The 21,022-nt window shown below is 41.7% G+C and overlaps 1 protein-coding gene across 5 annotated transcripts in view; it reads right to left on the bottom strand.

Annotated features, from left to right (window-relative positions):
* The window catches only part of LOC135550661 (ubiquitin carboxyl-terminal hydrolase 25-like), a 58,159-nt gene that overhangs the window by 7,954 nt on the left and 29,183 nt on the right, over positions 1 to 21,022 (bottom strand). For 3 of the 5 annotated variants that reach the window (XM_064981673.1, XM_064981674.1, XM_064981676.1), the window contains exons 11-23: positions 18,316 to 18,443; positions 17,940 to 18,035; positions 17,562 to 17,726; positions 17,151 to 17,386; positions 15,835 to 15,905; positions 15,419 to 15,647; positions 14,788 to 15,048; positions 7,194 to 7,336; positions 3,358 to 3,453; positions 2,767 to 2,945; positions 1,982 to 2,060; positions 1,587 to 1,666; positions 773 to 896 (exon numbers count right to left, since the gene is read on the bottom strand). In XM_064981673.1, coding sequence (XP_064837745.1) covers positions 773 to 896; positions 1,587 to 1,666; positions 1,982 to 2,060; positions 2,767 to 2,945; positions 3,358 to 3,453; positions 7,194 to 7,336; positions 14,788 to 15,048; positions 15,419 to 15,647; positions 15,835 to 15,905; positions 17,151 to 17,386; positions 17,562 to 17,726; positions 17,940 to 18,035; positions 18,316 to 18,443 — 1,887 coding nt within the window. Of the gene's footprint in view, positions 1 to 772; positions 897 to 1,586; positions 1,667 to 1,981; positions 2,061 to 2,766; positions 2,946 to 3,357; positions 3,454 to 6,813; positions 6,958 to 7,193; positions 7,337 to 14,787; positions 15,049 to 15,418; positions 15,648 to 15,834; positions 15,906 to 17,150; positions 17,387 to 17,561; positions 17,727 to 17,939; positions 18,036 to 18,315; positions 18,444 to 21,022 lie in introns of all 5 variants that reach the window. The other 2 variants (XM_064981677.1, XM_064981675.1) reach the window with 2 other exon arrangements.

Raw genomic sequence — 21,022 nt, 5'->3', positions numbered from 1 at the left:
GACTCTGTGCGCAATAATAGCGTTTATGCAAATTATGTGACTTGTTAAGCACATTTTTTACTCCTGAACGCATTTAGGCTTGCCATAACAAAGGGGTTGAAAACGTAATGACTCAAGACATTTTAGCTTTTCATTTTTAATTAATTTCTAAACATTTCTAAAAAACATAATTCCATGGTGAATTTAATGTAAATTCAGGCTGTAAGACAACATTTTGGAAAAGTCAAGGGGCGTGAATACTTTCTGAAGGCACTGTAGCATCTGCTGAGAAAAGTTCTGCGGGAATCTTTATGGGAAATGAAAAAGCCAATGTAATATCTCCGCTAGAACAGGAACAAGCCTGCATCAATTCTAGAGATTATGGGGTGGAGGGATAGTCTTGTTCGACATTAGTCACCATGACCAGCGGGACGGCACAAATGAGTTAGGTGCTCAGAGAGACTTGCTGATGATGAGACAGAGGATAGTGGTGTTCATTTTTCAAAGGGAATGACTTGAACTACTTCCACTGTGACCTATTGATTTGATTGGAAACGTGATGATCTTTAAAATACAATGGACTAACTTTGACTTTAACTTTCCTCACATTTAGGGTGAAACTTTGAGTCTTTAAAAATTGTATGTACCAAATGCTAAATCTGCTGAAGCATAAAAAAAATCATACCACATCTTAAGTGAACTAACTAAATAAGATCAACTGACAGACTTCCAATAGAACAGTGGTTCAGTTGTTGTATGATTGTGCATGATGTCAGGGCGAGGGTTGTCTCACCAGCAGGCACTCTCTGCGGTAGAGCCCTATGAGCTCATCGTCGTGACCTCGGTACAACCCTTTGACCAACAGCTCTCTGTTGTACTGGTATGAGTAAATCAGGTACATCAGTGCCTCCACAAAGCTACAGAGAAACAGACACAGTCAGATATATTATAGTAGAATCAGGGTGGAACAAATTTAACCACAAGGGCTGCTTTACACAGGCGGCCCAATTCTGTTTTCCACTAATTGGTCGTTTGACCAATCACATCAGATCTTTTCAGAGCTGATCTGATTGGTCAAAAAAGTAATAAAAAAAAGGTCAGAATTGGGCTGGCTACCTGTGTAAATGCTGCAATAGAGGCAGGGGACATATAAAATCAGTTTTAGCTGTGTCTACAAGGGATAGTAGAGCTGGAACAGTCATGCCTTTTTCATTAAGAAGATTTAAAACAGATGTATTGGAGGGAGAATTAACAGAAGAAATAACCAAGGACATGAACAACCATCTTGATCTATGCCAGACTGACTGAGCTGCAGATGTAAGGATGGGGTGGGGGTGGGGGGGGGGGGGGTGTTAAGGGACCTGCTGCTCTCTACAGGTGACTTTAGGAAGTTCCCATGCTTGACAAAGCTGCACTATCAGGTGCTTCTACTAATAATGCAATAATCTAGAGAACATTTTAATCTACATTTGAAATGTTTTCTATACTGAAATGGTTGGGCAATGTGAGTTCCCATTTGTTTGCAGTAAGATATAGAGGCTGGAAATGAAAGCTCTGGGTCGTGAAGAGAAGAACGTGACAACAGTCCAGTCAATTGGCAGTCTCACCTTTTCTTCTGGAACAGCTCCAAGCCAATCATCAGGAAGATTGTTGTCTCGCGGAAATTCCTGTAGTCCTGATGCCACATCTGTGAACATTGTAGGGAACAGAATTCATGAGAAAGAGCTTGAAAGGATTTTAAGGACGGATCTAAAACATTTGGATCTAACTGTTAGTACATAAAAGCTTAACAATTGTTTTTTTCCCATTGGATTATCCATAGCAGAGTTTATTGGGGTCAGTTACAATTTAAAGATTGTAATGATTTAAACCGTATACTTAAATGTAAATGACTTTGATACTAGTTTATTCTGTTTAAGTTCAACTGTGAAAACATCCTAATAAGATGTTCCAGACAAAACATTGTAAATCTGTCAAAACCAGAGTGTTTCAGAATGCTGACCTCATACTCCTCCATGTTGATCTCCTCTGGCTTAATGAGGTCGAGTTTGGCACGTGCCACTTTCATAATGCTCTTACACCTGAGAGGGGAGGGGGGGAGGAGAAAGGGAGAGCAAAAGGAAAGAGAAGAGAAAGGGAGAGAGAGTGCTGTTGGTATGGTGAATCATACTGGTGAGGAACTAGCTACTCCAGGAGATGAAACAGTACACAGTGGTCCTGGGGCCACGACACACAGGCCCCATGAATGACTGCTTACTGTAGAGAAACACTACTACTAAACCACACACTCCTCTCCAGAGCTTCTGATTGAGGCCACATGCAAGAAGGAACTCTTAATATAAACTGGGTAGTTTAACTCCTGGATGCTGGTATATCAGACTGTATATCACAGGTATGACAAAACATTTATTTTTACTGTTACGATTACATTGGTAACCAGTTTATAATAGCAATAAGGCACCTTAGGTTTGTGGTATATGGCCAATATACCATGGCAGAAGTGATGTATCGTACATAAGAACAGCCCGAAGCATTGGTATATTCGACATACGCCACACCCCCTCTGGCTTTATTGCTTAATTATACCTGCTCAGAACAGGAAAATCTATTCACTGATGAAAGTGGGTCACAGCTACCCTCTGCTGGTGAATTTGTGAAGTTCAGAGGTAATAAACTGCCGTTTTCTTTTTTGTTTTACCAAAAGAAAGATAGGACAGACTCATAATTCAAAAATTAAGCAAATAGGAGTAACAGGAAACAAGTTTTGGTGGTTTAACCCATAAATACCGTTCGTTAAAGCCCAGGTTTCGGTCGGCAAACTGCATGAGGAGGGTTCTCTCCAGGATCTTCTTGGGGGCCTGGTTCTGGATGAAGTACACTATGACGTGCTGCAGTCGGTAGTCACTCCCCGGGGCTGTGTCCTCCTGGGCAAACCTCAGCAGACGGGTGTACTCCACCTTAATGGCCTGACACACATAGATCAAGCATGGGGTGAATGGACTTTGATAGGCCAAACTAGCATTAGAACTTCAGAGTAGGCCTAGATTAGAACATTGATGAACATCTGCAGCAGCAGAAGACAAAACCATCGTCTCCACGTAAGTTGTCGTCAATATCATCATCATCCTCCTCATCCTTGTAAACAAAACTCAAAGAGTTGATTCAAGTTCTCTTTGTTCAAATTAACCTCATTGTCCATGTGACACCAAGTCCAATTTCTGTAGGATGCTTTTGATGAGAACAACTGACTCAAAAAGACAGAACTAGTGAAATGCTAGGTAAAATGGGATGGGAGGATGGTTGTTGAGAGGCAGTAGAAGTACAGCATCACAGAAGGAGTGAATAAAGGTGTGAAAGAGAAATGAGATCGGAATGTACCTTGAAGAAGGCCGCTTCAGGCCCAAGCTTTTCAAACACAGTCCTTGCTTTGCCAATGGACATTATAATACCCTGCATGTTTGGAGTCATCATGGCCTGCAGTACCCAAGAAGTGGAAGCATGTTACAATAGTAGAAAGTAGATCCCCTTAAAATTTAACGAGCCCAGAAAATCCCCAAAATAATACCCTTCTCTGGTACAGCACTATGTGAGAACTACCATACATCAGTCAGCAGACAATGCATACAGCCAAAAGTTTGGACACACCTTCTCATTCTTTTCTTATTTTTATTTTTTTACTGTTTTCTACATTGTAGAATAATAGTGAAGACACCAAAACAGTGAAATAACACATATGGAATCATGTAGTAACCAAAACAAAGTGTTATTTTATATTTGAGATTCCTCAAAGTAGCCACCCTCTGCCTTGATGACAGCTTTGCACACTCTGCTCTCAACCAGCTTCATGAGGTAGTCACCTAAAATGCATTTCAATTGACAGATGTGCCTTGTTAAAAGTTAATTTGTGGAATTTCTATCCTTCTTAATTCGTTTGAGCCAATTAGTTGTGTTGTGACAAGGTAGGACTGATATACAGACGATAGCACTATTTGGCAAAAGACCAAGAACAGCTCAAATTTCAAATACAATTACAACATGTGTAGAGCTTACAGGGGGGGGTTATGCGAATAGTCTGGGGAACCATTTGATTATATGTTCAGTTGTCTTATGGCTTGGTGGTAAAAGCTGTTCAGAAGCCTCTTGGACCTAGACTTGGCGCTCTGGTACCACACGGTAGAAGAGACAACAGTATAGGACTTAGGTGGCTGGAGTCTGACAATTTTTAGGGCCTTCCTCTGACACAACCTGATATAGAAGTCCTGGATGGCAGGAAGCTTGGCCCCGGTGATGTACTGGGCCGTACGCACTACCCTCTGTAGTGCCTTGTGGTCGGAGGCCGAGCAGTTGCCATACCAGACAGTGATGCAATCAGTCAGTCAGTGCTCTTGATGGTGCAGCTGTAAAATCTTTTGAGGATCTGAGGACCCATGCCAAATCTTTTCATTCTCCTGAGGGGGAATAGGTTTTGTCGTGCCCTCTTCACAACTGTCTTGGCCATGTTAGTTTGTTGGTGATGTGGATGCCAAGGAACTTGAATCTCTCAACCTGCTCCACTGCAGCCCCGTTGATGAGAATGGGGGCATGCTCGGTCCTCCTTTTCCTGTAGTCCACAATCTTCTACGTTGTCTTGATCACGTTGAAGGAGAAGTTGTTGTCCTTGCGCCACACGGTCAGGTCTCTGACCTCCTCCTTATAGGCTCATCATTGTCGGTGACCCACCTTACCACTTGTGTTATCGACAAACTTAATGGTGTTCGAGTCGTGCAAACAACGTTTCTCTTTGCCAAAGAAGCAAAGAGAAACAGTCCATCATTACTTTAAAACATGAAGTTCAGTCAATACAGAAAATTTCAAGAACTTTGAAAGTGCAGTCACAAAAACCATTAAGCGTTATGAAACTGGATCTCATAAGGACCGCCACAGGAATGGAAGACCCAGAGTTCAATAGAGTTAACTGCACCTCAGATTGCAGCCCAAATAAACGCTTCACAGAGTTCAAGTAACAGACACATTGCAACATCAACTCTTCAGAGGAGACTGCTTGAATCAGGCCTTCATGGTCAAATTGCTGCAAAGAAACCACTACTAAAGGACACCAATAAGAAGAAGATTCTTGCTTGGGCCAAGAAATATGAGCAATGGAGCGGTGGAAATCTGTTCTTTGGTCTGATGAGTCCAAATTGGAGATTTTTGGTTCCAACCGCTGTGTCTTTGTGAGTCACAGAGTAGGTGAACAGATGATCTCCGCATGTGTGGTTCCCACCATGAAGCATGGAGGAGGTGGTGTGATGGTTTGGGGGTGTGTTGCTGGTGACATTGTCTGTGATTTATTTATAATTCAAGGCACACTTAACCCGCATGGCTACCACAGCATTCTGCAGCGATAAGCCATCCGATCTGGATTGCACTTAGTGATACATTTGTTTTTCAACAGGACAAATGACCCAACACACCTCCAGACTGTATAAGGGCTATTTGACCAAGGAGAGTGATGGAGTTCTGCATCAGATTACCTGGCCTCCACAATCACCCGACCTCAACCCAATTGAGATGGTTTGGAATGAGTTGGTCCGCAGAGTGAAGGAAAAGCAGCCAACAAGTACTCAGCATATGTGGGAACTCCTTCAAGACAGTTGGGAAAAGCATTCCAGGTGAAGCTGGTTGAGAGAATGCCAAGCTTGTGCAAAGCTGTCATCAAGGCAAAGGGTGGCTACTTAAACAAATCAAAATATATATTCTAACACTTTTCTGTTTACTACATTAATCCATGTCTGTTATTTCATAGTTTTGATGTCTCCACTATTATTCTACAATGTAGACAATAGTAAAAATAAAGAAAAACCCTTGAATGAGTAGGTGTGTCCAAACTTTTGACTGGTACTGTATGTTAGAGTCACTCTACTAATGTGAGGTACACACACAGCTCGTCATGTGAAGGACACAATGGATGATTTAAAATAAGTTGCTATGTGAACGACAGTCTCTGTGAAAGGCAGCCCTGTGAAGGTTGAGGTCCTTATGGCAAAGAGTCTCTACCGACAGCCCTATACAGTCCTAGTGTGGTATAGCAAGCAGACAGTCTTTGGCCTATTTAAGGGCATAGAAATTAAACATTGATTCTACTACAGCACTTTGACAACATTTTTCACCAGACTCTCTTGAAAATGACAAACCAAGCAAAACCAACTAATTTATTAATAGGAGCAGTGAGACGATGCAGTTACATTAAGCTTGTATTTTTCCATCCCAAAGGGTTTTATATGATACCTATTTGTATGAATCAAAAAGGATGTTAGAAACAGTAAGATATAACCGCGCAAATTACATTTAATATTTGCTCCTGAGATGCTGTTTATTTCTCAGCAGCAAAAATAAACACTCTAGGGAATTGAGTCGCTGTTTAGGTGAAGTTTCTGTCCAAATATCTCTGTGTAGAGTAGAGTGCTTCTGTTGCAAGATGCAAGTAGTCTTGACAGGGATAGGCTTTTCACACTATCTTTTTATAGCTAGCCCAAGGCTAGTTTCATCGTCTGGGGTAGTACACTAGCTGTAGTCTACTATAGCACCCTATCTTGGTCTGCTAAGAGGTTTGGTTGAAAACAGCAACAGTGACTTGCCCTGAACTGACCATGACTCTGGTTTGAAAACTGCTCTGAATTAAGATGTACTCAGGTGTGAAAAGCCTGTAGGAGAGCCAAGAGGAGATCACCACCAACAGTCAAGAGACTTTTTAGCACACCAAATAAGTCCGCTGAGTGAGAAGAGTGTCGAGCACTACCTCATCACTTGTTACTTACACACACCCCCCCCCCCCCCGACGACAAAGCTTCCCACCTGGGGGATGGCCACCTCTACAATACGGTGGGCAGGGGGCTTATCCTTCACAGGGGGGTCAGAAGGAGACACGAGAGGGGTTTCAGGGTTCACCTTGATCTCAGGCTGGGGGGGAAGGCGTGGGGAGACACTCTCCCCACAGGACTGTGGAGAGAGCTAGAAAGAAAAAGGAGAAGAGAGGAGAAGAGGAAAGAAAGAAGCATGGAGGGCGAAGTTAAACAGAAAGAGAAAAAAGGATGAAAATAACTTTACTGGGGTTGAGTGGTAGGCCTACGTGGTTCTTTGAAGTGAGCGTAGAAGGAGCAGTTGTATAGCGTGTGTGTAAGAGGTGGAGTATGTGTGTGTGTGTGTGTGTTATGTGCTGTGCTATATGGTCTTACTGCAGTAAGCAGTCCCTCAGGGCTCCTCTCCTCCTGCTGCTCGGCTGCAGCTTTGGAGATGGCCCTCTCGGTGTCCTCTTGCAAGTGCCTGGAGTAGTCTGTGGGGGACGGCTGCTCCATGTACTCTGGGTCCTGCTGTGGAGCTGGAGGAACCACACACAAACCAACAACCAACATGAGATACACTACTACAGGCAAGTAAAATCTAGTCTAATATAATTTTTATACTGTTGTGCCGATCTGCACCACGTCCAAACTATGCTGGTCTGGAAATGTTATTTTTACACTTCCATAAACTATGGTGGATGTGTAACCAGGCCAGCACTAGTGATGTGCAGTTTGAAAATTATTGGTTCTTATTGAACAACTCTTTTTACTGACTGGTCAGTCATGATTTGTATTTTTCAGGACTTTAGTTGTTCATTTGACCTGCTGGCCCCCATGAATACAGTAGGATTAATACGTGCTCCTCAGGCTGAGCAGCTCCGGAGACATGCTCCGACCAACTGTCTATCATATGTGCGTGCATGAAAATATATCATGCTGCAGGCAGTATAGAGAAGAAAAAGACGTTTAGTACGAGCGTAGCACAACCTCCCGCAGCCCACACCACCCGAAATGTTTATCTTTGGGGGGGGGTTGAAGGAATACCCCTTGGATGTCAGGCCTCAATAGATACTATATTAACAAGTCAGAATTACAGGAAATTAACTTTAAAATGTTAAGATTTTTCTCGGCCTCAGGGCAAAATTTGTAGAATAGCAGGAAATTAGCTCAGGGATTCTCAGGAAGTCGGGACAATCCTAGCCCGGCAGGAAAGCTTCATTTTTATAGAATATTGTTTCTATTTTTTTTCATTAATTGAGCTTAAAAATGTACATTTAAGGGAAATATTTGTTTTGGATATTCTCAATACTATAAACGTCCATGCCGGCTCTATGCCTGGAAATGCCCTTGTCAGAAGCAAATCATCCCAATTTCCAAAACTCAAAAAAATGTTTACAATAAAAAAGGCTAAAAATGTATATTCATTTAACAATTATCATATGTAGTTTCTTGCAATAGCCCTCTGTTACTTTAAATATACTTATCTCAAAACTTTGATTCCTAAAAGATGTGTTCTGTCAAATTTGTCTAAAATCCTAAATTAAACCAGGAATCATAAAGCAACCGAGGGAAAACTAAATTGCTACCGTGTGTAACAACTGAATGAAGATTTTTTATTTTATTTTAATTGGTCAACTCTGTAAAATAACAACTCCGTAAGATTTAAACTGTCAGAGTACTGAAAGATCTGATAGAATATTTGTTTTTATTGGGTATATTTGTTTTTATTGAGACTAAAATATGTCTGTTTTGAGTGTCGTCAACTCCATCACTGATTTCTAACCCCCTTCAGATAAATGTTTTTGTGAATATTCTGAAAAACATATTGTAATCACTGTTCTGCAACATATGCTTAAACAATTGAAGTATTTGCTGTGCTAGACCTAAGGGATAATGTTTGCATTATAAATGTTTTATATTCTAACAAAATTAACCCTGGGCTATTAATAATTTAATAGTGAAATAAAATTGAGATTTGTATTATATATTTAAATAATCAAAACAATCAATAATTATAAAAATGAATGTCTTTTATGATGTCTGACGGAGTTGACATAAATCCAGTCATTTACATTTTCTGAAAAAATGATTAGGTTGTTCATTTATAATGGTGTGATAGGTGATTTCAAATTTGGTTAAAAACGCCCACACCAGTAAACATGTATTGATTTATTTTTAAATTAGAGCTGAAAGACAGTAGCCAGAGCTTACCCATGTCGTACAATAATTTACAATACCCCTTGACATTTTCCACAATGTGTTACAGCCTGAATTCAAAATGAATTTCAAAAATGTATTATTATACAATGTAGAAAATAGTAAAATAAAGAAAAAACCCTGGAATGAGTAGCTGTCCAAACCTTTGACTGATACTGTATAACTAAGCAATTTAGATCATTGATATATCGGTAGCTAGCTTACTGTAATGACAAACAGAGAGAACAAAGAATATAGCCATTTAATCATGTCCATGTCCAAATATTAATGATGTCTGGAGTCCGACACGGTTCCCTGGAATTATCCTAACGGCAGAAGTCAGACAAAAGTCAACCCTCAACATGTCAATAGCTTGTATAGGCATGGTTGATTTATTATTATTTTATTTATTTAACTAGGCAAGTCAGGCAAGAACAAATGCTTATTTACAATGACGGCCTACCAAGAGGCAAAAGGCTTCCTGCGGGGACGGGGATTAAAATATATATATATAGGACAACACACACATCATGACTAGAGAGACACCACAACACTACATAAAGAGAGGCCTAAGACAGCACAGCATGGTAGCAACACAACATGATAACAACATGGTAGCAACAACACGGCAGCAGCACAAAACATGGTACAAACATTATTGGACACAGACAACCGCACACAGAAGGTAGAGACAACAATACATCACGCGAAGCTGCCACAACTGTCAGTAAGAGTGTCCATGATTGAGTATTTGAATGAAGAGATGGCGATAAACTGTCCAGTTTGACTGTTTTTTGCAGTTCGTTCCAGTCGCTAGCTACAGCGAACTGAAAAGAGGAGCGACCCAGGGATGTGTGAGCTGTGGGGACCTTTAACAGAATATGACCTGCAGAGCGGGTGTTGTAAGTGGAGGATGAGGGCTGCAGTAGATATCTCAGATAGGGGGGAGTGAGGCCTAAGAGGATTTTATAAATAAGCATCAAGCAGTGGGCCTTGCAACGGGTATACAGAGATGACCAGTTTAGAGAGGAGTATAGAGTGCAGTAATGTGTCCTATAAGTGGCATTGGTGGAAAATCTGACGGCCGAATGGTAAAGAACATCTAGCCATTCGAGAGCACCCTTACCAGTCGATCTATAAATTACGTCTCCGTAATCTAGCATGGGTAGGATGGTCATCTGAATCAGGGTTAGTTTGGAAGCTAGGGTGAAAGAGGAGAGATTACGATAGAGGAAACCAAGTCTAGATTTAACCTTAGACTGCAGCTTTGATATGTGCTGAGAGAAGGACAGTGCACCATCTAGCCATACTCCCAAGAACTTGTATGAGTTGACTACCTCAAGCTCTAAACTCTCAGATGCAGTAATCACACCGGTGGGGAGAGGGGCATTCTTACCAAACCACATGATCATCATTTTGGAGGTGTTCAGAACAAGGTTAAGGACAAAGAAAGCTTGTTGGACACTAAGAAAGCTTTGTTGTAGAGCGTTTAACACAAAATCCGGGCAGGGGCCAGCTGAGTATAAGACCATCATCTGCATATAAATGGATGAGAGAGCTTCCTACTGCCTGAGCAATGCTGTTGATGTAAATTGAGAAGAGCGTGGGGCCTAAGATCGAGCCCTGGGGTACTCACTTGGTGACAGGCAGTGGCTGAGACAGCAGATGTTCTGAATTTATACACTGCACTCTTTGAGGTAGTTAGCAAACCAGGCCAATGACCCCTCAGAGACACCAACACTCCTTAGTTGGTCCACAAAAATGGAATGGGCTACCGTATCAAAAGCTTTGGCCAAGTCAATAAAAATAGCACCACAACATTGCTTAGAATCAAGGGCAATTGTGACATAATTTAGGACCTTTAGGGTGGGTTGCACCAACATGGTTTAAATTAATCTAGGATGAGAGCTAATCTAGGTTTTGTAAATCTCGGTTTATAATTAAGCAGAGATGTGCTGCGCCACTTAATTTAAAATCATAGATTTACTGATCCAGATTAACGTTTTTAAACTATGATTAGTGACATGTTACACCAATATATGAGGTATTTCGTGAGTTGAAACGAAGTAGCTAGCCTACTTCACAATTGAGGCCAAAGTTGCTGTCCCTTGATGAAATAAGAACCTATGTAGCGCTACTGAAACTCCATCGTGAAAGATTGTCATGGTTGGCTGATTTGAAATAAAATCTGTTATTTGCAAGTACTAAACAGAAAACTAATTAATTAGCTAACATTAGCTAGTTTATAAACCAAGCTTGCAAGCATAAAATATAACTTATTATAAACATTGCAAAAACATGATTTATTATTTGTCCACTAGCCACCTGATCATGGCACGTCAAAGAAGAACATTTCTCCCCTTACGAAAAAAACCCTCCTGTCCGAGCTGATGGAGGAATTTAGTAACGTACAGGAGGGGAGGAAAAAAAGACAAACACGACTGTCAAAAAGAAGGAAGACACCTGGGCCATATTATGCGACAGATTCAACGGATCGACACGGATTAAAGAGAAGGGGGACCCAAATCGGATGGAGGAGTGCTGGAAAAACTTAAAAGCCAAAGCCAAAAAGGGTGTGGCAGAGGAGAGGGGCTATTTCAGACCAGAGGGGGGCACCCATCCAGGGGAATTGATCCCATCACCCAGAAGATATGAGAGATAATTCCCCAGCAGTTTGCCTCTCTCCTTAACCCTTGATGATGATGCCGAACAAATCGACCCACCAATATTTAGTAAGCATAAGTAACTGGTAAATATCAATGACTATAATGCATGTTAACACTACTTCACTACAATGTTAGCGTTGTCAGGCCCGTTACAGCATGTTGCATAACATCATCATTCGTACCAAGGCTGGGCATATCATAAGCCCAGGCTTGTGGTACAAAAAGGCACGTAAATAACCTACTAATAATGAGTTAATGTTCTTTCTTTCCTTTAGTTGAGCTGACACCCTGTGTTGTAGAGAAACAGCAGTGCCTGGATCTTGCACCAGCAACAAAAACACCAGACAAACCAAGCAAACGCACCAGAACTGACATGAACCAAGCTCATATTGATGTTTTGGAGCTTGAGAGAGAGAGAAATCTATTGCAGATTGAGGTCCTGAATTTACCAAAAGAGCTACTGCAAATAGGAATGTGTGTAGTCAGTTGTCCCCAGTACACCTGGGAATCTAGCTCTCCAGTAAAATCCAGCTGGTGTTTCCTCTGTAGGGTTGAACCTCATGTACTGATTCTTCAGACCGGCAATAGCGCTGAACACCGACTACAATCCTGCTGACGGTTGACTTGTGGAGTCCCCATCCAAAAAAAGATCACCATCTGGAAACATCTCGTTGCATAGAACTGTAGGGCCACCAGAAGCTGAAGTAGGGGGTACAGCCTCATTCCTATCACTCCCATGCTTAACGGTTGGTCCACTATTTCTTTCCAGTTGCATTAGAGTCGTTGAAGAAGCGGTATCTCCTTGAAAACTCATCGTCATCATAAAACTCACAGGATTCAACCGGTCTCAAATTATTCTCTGAGGAATTCTGTTGTTCTGGTCTCTCCACAGTAGATATGCTGCCATTTTATAAGTTAAACCACCTCAAGAGGCAGTTCAGAATATTTTTTTTTAAAGGAGGGAGGAGCACTGGGGCTAGTTGCATTAGAAGGGGTGGGAGATGAGGAAATGTTGGACGGGCAAGGAGGCATGGCTGAGTCAAATAGGAATCCTGACTTAATGAAGTGGTGATTAAAGAGCTCAGCCATGTGCTCCTTGTCAGTAACAACCACATCATCAACATTAGGGGACATGGGCAGCTGTAGTGAGGAGGGTTTATTCTCTAGGTCTTTAACCTTTTTCCAGAACTTCTTAGGGTTAGACCCACAGAGAGAGAACTGCTTCTTAAAGAAACTAACTTTGTTTGGCCTTCCGGATTGGCTGAGTGCACTTATTTCTAATTTATCTGAACGAGGCAGCCCTCCAGTATGCGTGTACCGAGCCTTTCGCCAAATGCAATTCTTGAGGTGGAGTAACTCTGCCAGATTACGGTCGAACCAGGGGCTGAACCCGTTTCTAATTCTAATTTTCTTTATTGGGGACGTGCGTGTTAACAATATAAAAGAAGAAGGTCCAAGCGTATTCGACAGAGGGGATCATGCTGATTCTATACCAACTTACAAAAGAAAGGTAATGAAGAGGGGCTTGCCCATTAAAATGCAGTTAGTTTCCCAAAATTTGCAGTTTACAAAAAAACAAAAAGACAGTTGGCGCAGATCTATCATTCAGGCCATGTGCTTGCATTCATGATGAGATACGATTGTTAGCTCGATAGAACGTTTGTGACTAAAACCATTGAGGCAAGTGTATTTTCCTGCATGAACATTTTCAGTCCCCCGCGCATGCCATTTGCAGTTGAAATATATAGCCAATACATTTTGTACTGCATAAAAAAGTAATTTAGATTATGGTTTCAGTAAGAAAACATTTTCATAATAAACAGCTAGCAAGTGCTTGCATAAGCATGCTTGCCATAAAGTGTTTCTTTACATGACCCTTGACTGTTGAAAAGCACTATATTGAATCTACTCAATACAAGTGCTGACATCTAGTGGTGTCTTTGCAAACTGCATGCTACTGCATTTCCCTGCAGAGTTTGTGAACTTGTGAAACGTACAGTTTCCTATTTACTGTGAGCTAAAAAGTTTAATTAATTCAGCCCTTCTGGTTTATTAGTGTGCTTGTGGTGGTTCAGCACAAACACTTTTGCATATTTATCCACTGCCATAGATATACAAATCTTTAAAGCTGCAATATGTCACATTTTGGGCGACCAACCAAATTCACATAGAAATGTGAGTTATAGATCTGTCACTAATTGAAAGCAACTCTGCTTCCACAGCTGAAGTATTTTAGCGTTTTTTTTACATTCGGTTTTGTACACCAACTACAAACAGCTGAAAACGCAATATTTTTGGTTATGGAAAATATATGGGGCGGCAGGGTAGCCTAGTGGTTAGAGAGTTGGACTAGTAACCGAAAGGTTGCAAGTTCAAATCCCCGAGCTGACAAGGTACAAATCTGTCGTTCTGACCCTGAACTGGCAGTTAACCCACTGCTCCTAGGCCGTCATTGAAAATAAGAATTTGTTCTTAACTGACTTGCCTAGTAAAATAAAGGTAAAAATTTAAAAAAAATATATATATATATATTTCAAAGCGGTTTAGATGGTACAATGATTCTCTACACTATACTTGCTTGGTCACAAACTGAAATTAGGCGAACTATTAGAATTTTAGCAACCAGCAAACGGCAGAGTGATTTCTGTATTGTGCATCTTTAAGTTGTACCTAAGAAGGTAAACTGAACAAGGGTTTTGTATATACTTTCTTATTTATAGAGGATAAAGTTGCTTTTTGGTGGTTATAATAATAATAATAATCATTTTATACAACATGAATTAATTATCATTTTAATATTTAGTTAACACCTCTAAACAAAAACATCATCGGTAGTTGGTGACTGTTGCCTCCCTAAAATTGGTATCGGACCCAAAACTCCTATATTAGTCGGTTCCTACATAGAATCATGATTCTTTTGAGTTAATTGTTTGCTGGTAGGGGGTGTCCTGCGTGCTCAGAGCATTACGGAATCAAATTAACAAAAGGAGTCAAAGGATTCGTTCTTTTGACAAAGAGTTGAAAAGATCCGAGTTAGTAAAAAGAGCCGACCTTCCCTTCACTCGTCAGCACCGCTCAGCTCAGAAGTGTATAAATGGAATATCTGACCATGCCTTGGCCCTCACCTGAGTTGTCTGGTGTACTGGGCTCTGTACTCATAGGCTGAGAGGACGTTGTTGTTGCTGTGGTTTCTGCTACTACAGCGGTTGCGGCGTTGGCCACAGCCAGGGCCAGCTTCTCTTGCTGGGCCTTGCGTGCCTGCAGTGTGTTCCACTCCTCCATCTCCTTGTCAAACAGGCCGTTGTCCTCCTTCACGTAGGCCTTCAGGTCTGGGGGGAGCTTATCCAGACCACTCAGCATCTGGCCTGTCTCCTTATTAAACTCCTCTGCACACACAACCAGACAAACAGATAGTTTATAAATTCCCATATTGACTGTGTGGTTCGAGCACTGAATGCTGATTGGCTGACAGGTATGACAAAATATTTATTTTTACTGCTCTATTTACATTGGTAACCAGTTTATAATAGTGGTTTGCGGTATATGAACGTCCAAGTTGCAGCACAAACAGAGCCTAACAATAACTAACTACCTTGCACATGGCATGTCCTCATCATATACTCTGAGGACAGTGGTCATAGTTAATGATGATCACAAGAAAGAAGAAAACAAAGCTGAAGTACACCACAAGAAAAGCAAGGTCAAAATAAAGATATGGTATAATGCTGATTGAGGAGCAGAAGAAGCCCTATCTACCTTCTATGAGGAAGGGCTTCTTGTCGTTGATGTACATGAGGCAGTAGGCGCTGGCGTTGCGATAGCCTCCGAACGAGTCCCTGACCAGCTCCTCCCAGGAGGACTTGGTGACTGAGATGTCGTTGTACTTCATCCAGCACCGCTGGTGGGGGTCATAAATGTAGGCCCAGTAGTGTCCAGCATTAGCCTGGCCCTCATGCACCAACACCGCATGCAGCCGGTACGGAACCTGGGAGACAGCAGGAGACAATGAGTGAGTGACAATCTGGAGTGAACACTGGCCATGGACAAATGTGAGTCTTCTCAAATCAAGATAATAGTGCATCATTCATTTGGTATTTTTGTATTACATCCAATGACAATGTATGGTATTTGTGTGAAGGTGTATTGTCAGGTTTAGGAAGGACACATTTTACCTGCATCATGGACTTGTCAGAGTACATAAGCTCAATGGTCCTGTGGATTCTGGATATACTGCCCTGAAGATCTGGAGAAGACAAATCAACCCATCTCTAGAATTCATATATTTTTGTGCATGAGATCATAAGAGACAGAGGTATAATTCAGCATATTGGGTTTACAAGACTGGATGAGGTCAGAGGTGACATACAGTACCAGTCAAAGGTTTGGACAAACCCCATTCAAAGGGTTCTCTTTATTTCTTTACTATTTTCAACATTGTAGAATAATAGTGAATACATCAAAATTATGAAATAACACATATGGAATCATGTAGTATCCAAAAAGAGTGTTAAATCAAAACATATTTTCTAATCTTCCGCACAGTCTTGGCATTCTCTCAATCAGCTTCATGAGGTAGTCCCCTGAAATGGTGTGCCTTGTTAAATTTGTGGAATTTCTTTCCTTCTTAAATGTGTTTGAACCAATCAGTTGTGTTGTGACATGGTAGGGGTGGTATACAGAAGATAGCTCTAGTTAGATCAAGTGCATAGTATGGCAAGAACAGCTCAAATAAGCAAAGAGAAAAGACAGTCCATCATTGCTTTACAACATGAGGCAATTAACTGCACCTCAGATTGCAGCCGAAATAAATGCTTCAGAGTTCAAGTAACAGACACATCTCAACATCAACTGTTCAGAGGAGACTGAGTGAATCAGGCCTTCATGGTCAAATTGCTGCAAATAAACCATTACTAAAGGACATCAATAAGAATGTCAAGAAACATGAGCAATGGACATTAGACTGGTGGAAATCTGTCCTTTGATCTGATGAGACCAAATTGGAGATTTTTGGTTCCAACCGCTGTGTCTTTGTGAGAGGCCGGGTAGGTGATCTCCACATGTGTGGTTCCCACTGTAAAGCATGGAGGTGGTGTGATGGTGCTTTGCTGGTGACACGGTCAGTGATTTATTTAGAATTCAAGGCACACCTAACAAGCATGGCTACCACAGCACTCTGCAGCGATATGCCATCCCATCTGGTTTGCGCTTAGTGGGACTAACATTTGTTTTACAACAGGAAAATAACCCAAAACAGAGAATGCCAAGTGTGCAAAGCTGTCATCAAGGCAAATGGTGGCTCCTTTGAAGAAATTCAAATATAAAATATATTTAGATTTTTAACACTTTTTTGGTTACGACATGATTCCATGTGCTATTTCATAGTTTGGATGTCTTCACTATTATTCTACAATGTATAAAAAAATAAAAATAAAGAAAAACCCCTGAATGAGTAGGTTGTCTCCAAACGTTTGACTGGTGCTGTACGTACCGCGGGTATCATTCTCCACCTCACTCCTCCAGCGGTGCAGGCAGCCCTCCAGCACCCGGAGCTCCTCCTCAGTGATGTGTCGTGGGGCCGGGTGCATGGGCAGGTCAGGGGGCAGTCGGGACTGGGTGAAGGGCTTGTGGATAGGCACTCTCTGCTGGGTGGAGGGGGCCGGGGTGAGAGCCAGGGCGAGGGCCAAACCCTCTGGAGGGGTAGAGGAGGGACCCTGTTCGGCTGTGCTGTAACGTCGGGCGAGTGTGAATAAGTCAAAACCACAACTCAATACTTCTGAACCACACTAATTCAGCAGCTTAATCAGACATATTATCTGACAAAAGCAAAGTCAGAAACGTGCACACTTAAATCCTGACTCAGGGAGACAGTGTGTGGCATGCTCTGTGTTTCATGACTTGCCTTGAAGCGGGCAGCAGTTGCCCTGTTGTGCCACCAGAGGGTGCTGATGTTTCAAAGTCCCCCACAGGAGAGGTGCAGACTGGCTTACTGGAAGTAAACTCCATGGCGTACTGCAGGACATCTGCCAGAGGAAACCTCTTGGGGCCGGAGCCATAGCTCAGATACCTTGGGGACACAGAGAGAGAGAGAGCAGAACAGAGAGAGGATGACAAACCGTACTGAGAATGAGAACACATCTTTCAGTAAAGAGTAAAAAGCAAAGCAAGATACTTGGTCAGAAGCATAACAGATATGGTATCTATAAACACCATCCCTTTGATAGTTGATCAACCTACGATAGTAAACAGAGGTGTGTGTGTGTGTAGCAGCACAGCCCACCTCTCCAGACGCTGTTGGAGTAGAGTCAGGTGCTCTTTCAGTCTCCTGATCTCCTCTCGTTTAATCCTGGTGATCTCTCGGTTCCTGTCCATATACCTGACAAAACAACAGAAATCATATAAGTTCCCTGGAAAACTATGGGCCTGTATCCCAGATTAAAGGACCACAACCCATGCTCAATGTAAAATCTCAATATGATGTTTATTTTCTTTTTTCAAGCCCCTTAATTTGAAAGGGGCCTAGGAAACCCAAAATAATATGTTATTTAAGCTATGTGATGTGAATAACAGTTAATCTTAGCTGCTTACTCCTGTTGAATTGATATATTTTCCCTTAGGTACAGCTGGACTGGTAGGTGTGTTGGAGGTTTTCTTACCTGTCCATGTACAGCATGGAGGGGAACTCCAGCTTGCTGTGGATCTTCTCAGGTCGACCCAAAGCTTGGTTGAACTCAAATCTTGACAGTTCAAAGGTCAAGACAGGAGGGAGTTCGGTAAACCAGTGCTGAAAGGAATTCCAAAATGTTTCTAATGGGTCATATGAGTCATGCGGTATCCATAAACATTTTTAATTGGGCACTAAGGAATCAGTAGTCTTGATCAGCGTGTTTTGAAAGCATTCCTACATGACTCATGCCTGTTCCACTAATATTGTTGTGCCTTTAGTAGTGCTGAGTGACAAACCAAAATGTTATTTTTTGTATTTTAAACAACTAACTGATCGGTTCAATTATTTGAGTTTCATTTCGTCCCGTTTCTTTCTGTGAGCTCAATGCACACATTGCGCAATTTCCCTAGAGATAAATCAGATTAAGATCAGGGTTGGGTTATAAAAAAAATCTCAGAAACTTTGAACATCCCACGGAGCACTATTACAAAATTGAAAGAATATGGCAACACAACAAACCTGCCAAGAGAGGGCCGTCCACCAAATCTCACAGACCAGACAAGGAAGGCATTAATCAGAGAGGCAACAAAGAGACCAAAGATAACCCTGAAGGACCTGCAAAGTTCCACAGCGAAGATTGGAGTATCTGTCCATAGGACCACCTCAGGCCGAACACTCCACAGAGCTGGGCTTTATGGAAGAGTGTCCAGAAAAAGCCATTGCTTAAAGAAACAAATTGGTGTTCACCAAAAGGCATGTGTGAGACTCCCCAAACATATGGAAGAAGGTACGCTGGTCAGATGAGACTAAAATGTAGCTTTTTGGCCATCAAGGAAAAGGCCGTCTGGCGCAAACCCAACATCTTCCATCCCCCCGAGAACACCATCCCATGTTTTTCCATCGCAGGGACTGGGAAACTGGTCAGAATTGAAGGAATGATGGATGGTGCTAAATACAGGGAAATTCTTGAGGGAAACCTGTTTCAGTCTTCCAGAGATTTGAGACTGGGATGGAGGTTCACCTTCCAGCAGGACAATGACCCTAAGCATACTGCTAAAGCAACACTCGAGTGGTTTAACCTCTTGCAACTCTGGGGGCGCAATTTCATTTTTGGATGAAAAACGTTCCCGTTTTAAACAAGATATTTTGTCACAAAAAGATGCTCGACTATGCATATAATTGATAGCTTTGGAAAGAAAACTCTGAATTTTCCAGAACTGCAAAGATATTGTCTGTGGGTGCCCTAGAACGGGAGCTACAGGCAAAACCAAGATGAAACGGCAACCAGGAAACCAACAGGATTTTTGACGTTTTCCATTGTCTCCTTATATGGCTGTGAATGCGAGAGGAATGAGCCTGCCCTTTCTGTCGTTTCCCCAAGGTGTTTGCAGCATTGTGACGTATTTGTAGGCATATCATTGGAAGATTGACCATAAGAGACTACATTTTCCAGGTGTCCGCCCGGTGTCCTCCGTCGAAATTGGTGCGTCTTTTTCAGCTGCTGGTATTTTTCCATGCGATTCTGAGGGGAAAGCAGGCTTCCACGAACTGCATATCAATGAAGAGATATGTGAAAAAACACCTTGAGGATTGATTCTAAACAACGTTTGCCATGTTTCGGTCGATATTATGGAGTTAATTCGGAAAAAGTTTGACGTTTTGGTGACTGAATTTTCGGTTCGTTTCGGTAGCCAAATGTGATGTACAAAACAGAGCGATTTCTCCTACACAAAGATTCTTTCAGGAAAAACTGAACATTTGCTATGTAACTGAGAGTCTCCTCATTGAAAACATCCGAAGCTCTTCAAAGGTAAATTATTTTATTTATTTGGTTATCTGGTTTTTGTGAAAATGTTGCGTGCTAAATGCTACTCAAAATGCTAAGCTAGCTTAGCATACTCTTACACAAATTAGTGATTTGCTATGGTTCAAAAGCATATTTTGAAAATCTGAGATGACAGTGTTGTTAAGAAAAGGCTAAGCTTGAGAGCAGGCGCATTATTTTCATTTTATTTGCGATTTTCAGAAATCGTTAACGTTGCGTTATGCTAATGAGCCTGAGGCTTTATTCACGATCCCGGATCCGGGATGGGGAGTATCAAGAGGGGAAACATTTAAATGTCGTGGAATGGCCTGGTCAAAGCACAGACCTCAATCCAATTGAGAATCTGTGCTATGACTTAAAGATTTCTGTACACCAGCGGAACCCATCCAACTTGAAAGAGCTGGAGCAGTTTAACCTTGAAGAACGGGCCAAAAACCCAGTGGCAAGATGTGCCAAGCTTATAGAGACATACCCCAAGAGACTTGCAGCTGTAATTGCTACAAAAGGTGGCTCTACAAAGTATTGACTCTGGGAGGGTGAATAGTTATGCACACTCAAGTTCTGTTTTTTTTTGTCTTATTTGTTTCACAATAAAAACATATTTTGCATCTTCAAAGTGGTAGTCATGTTGTGTAAATCAAATGATACAAACCCCCTAAAAATCCATTTTAATTCCAGGGTGTAAGGCAACAAAATAGGAAAAATGCCAAAGGGGTGAATACTTTTGCAAGCCACTGTAGTAAGGAGCTGTACTTTCCAACAGGCCAACATTCAACATGTTTTCTGCGCTAAACTATGCTCATTAAGTATAATGACCATAATCCATTGCGAGCCTACTTGTCCGTTCTGTGTTTCTTTTATGCCTGCTATG

Source organism: Oncorhynchus masou, chromosome 12 (assembly GCF_036934945.1).
Source record: "Oncorhynchus masou masou isolate Uvic2021 chromosome 12, UVic_Omas_1.1, whole genome shotgun sequence".
Lineage (NCBI taxonomy): Eukaryota > Metazoa > Chordata > Actinopteri > Salmoniformes > Salmonidae > Oncorhynchus > Oncorhynchus masou.
This window is presented reverse-complemented; position numbering and strand designations above follow the sequence as displayed.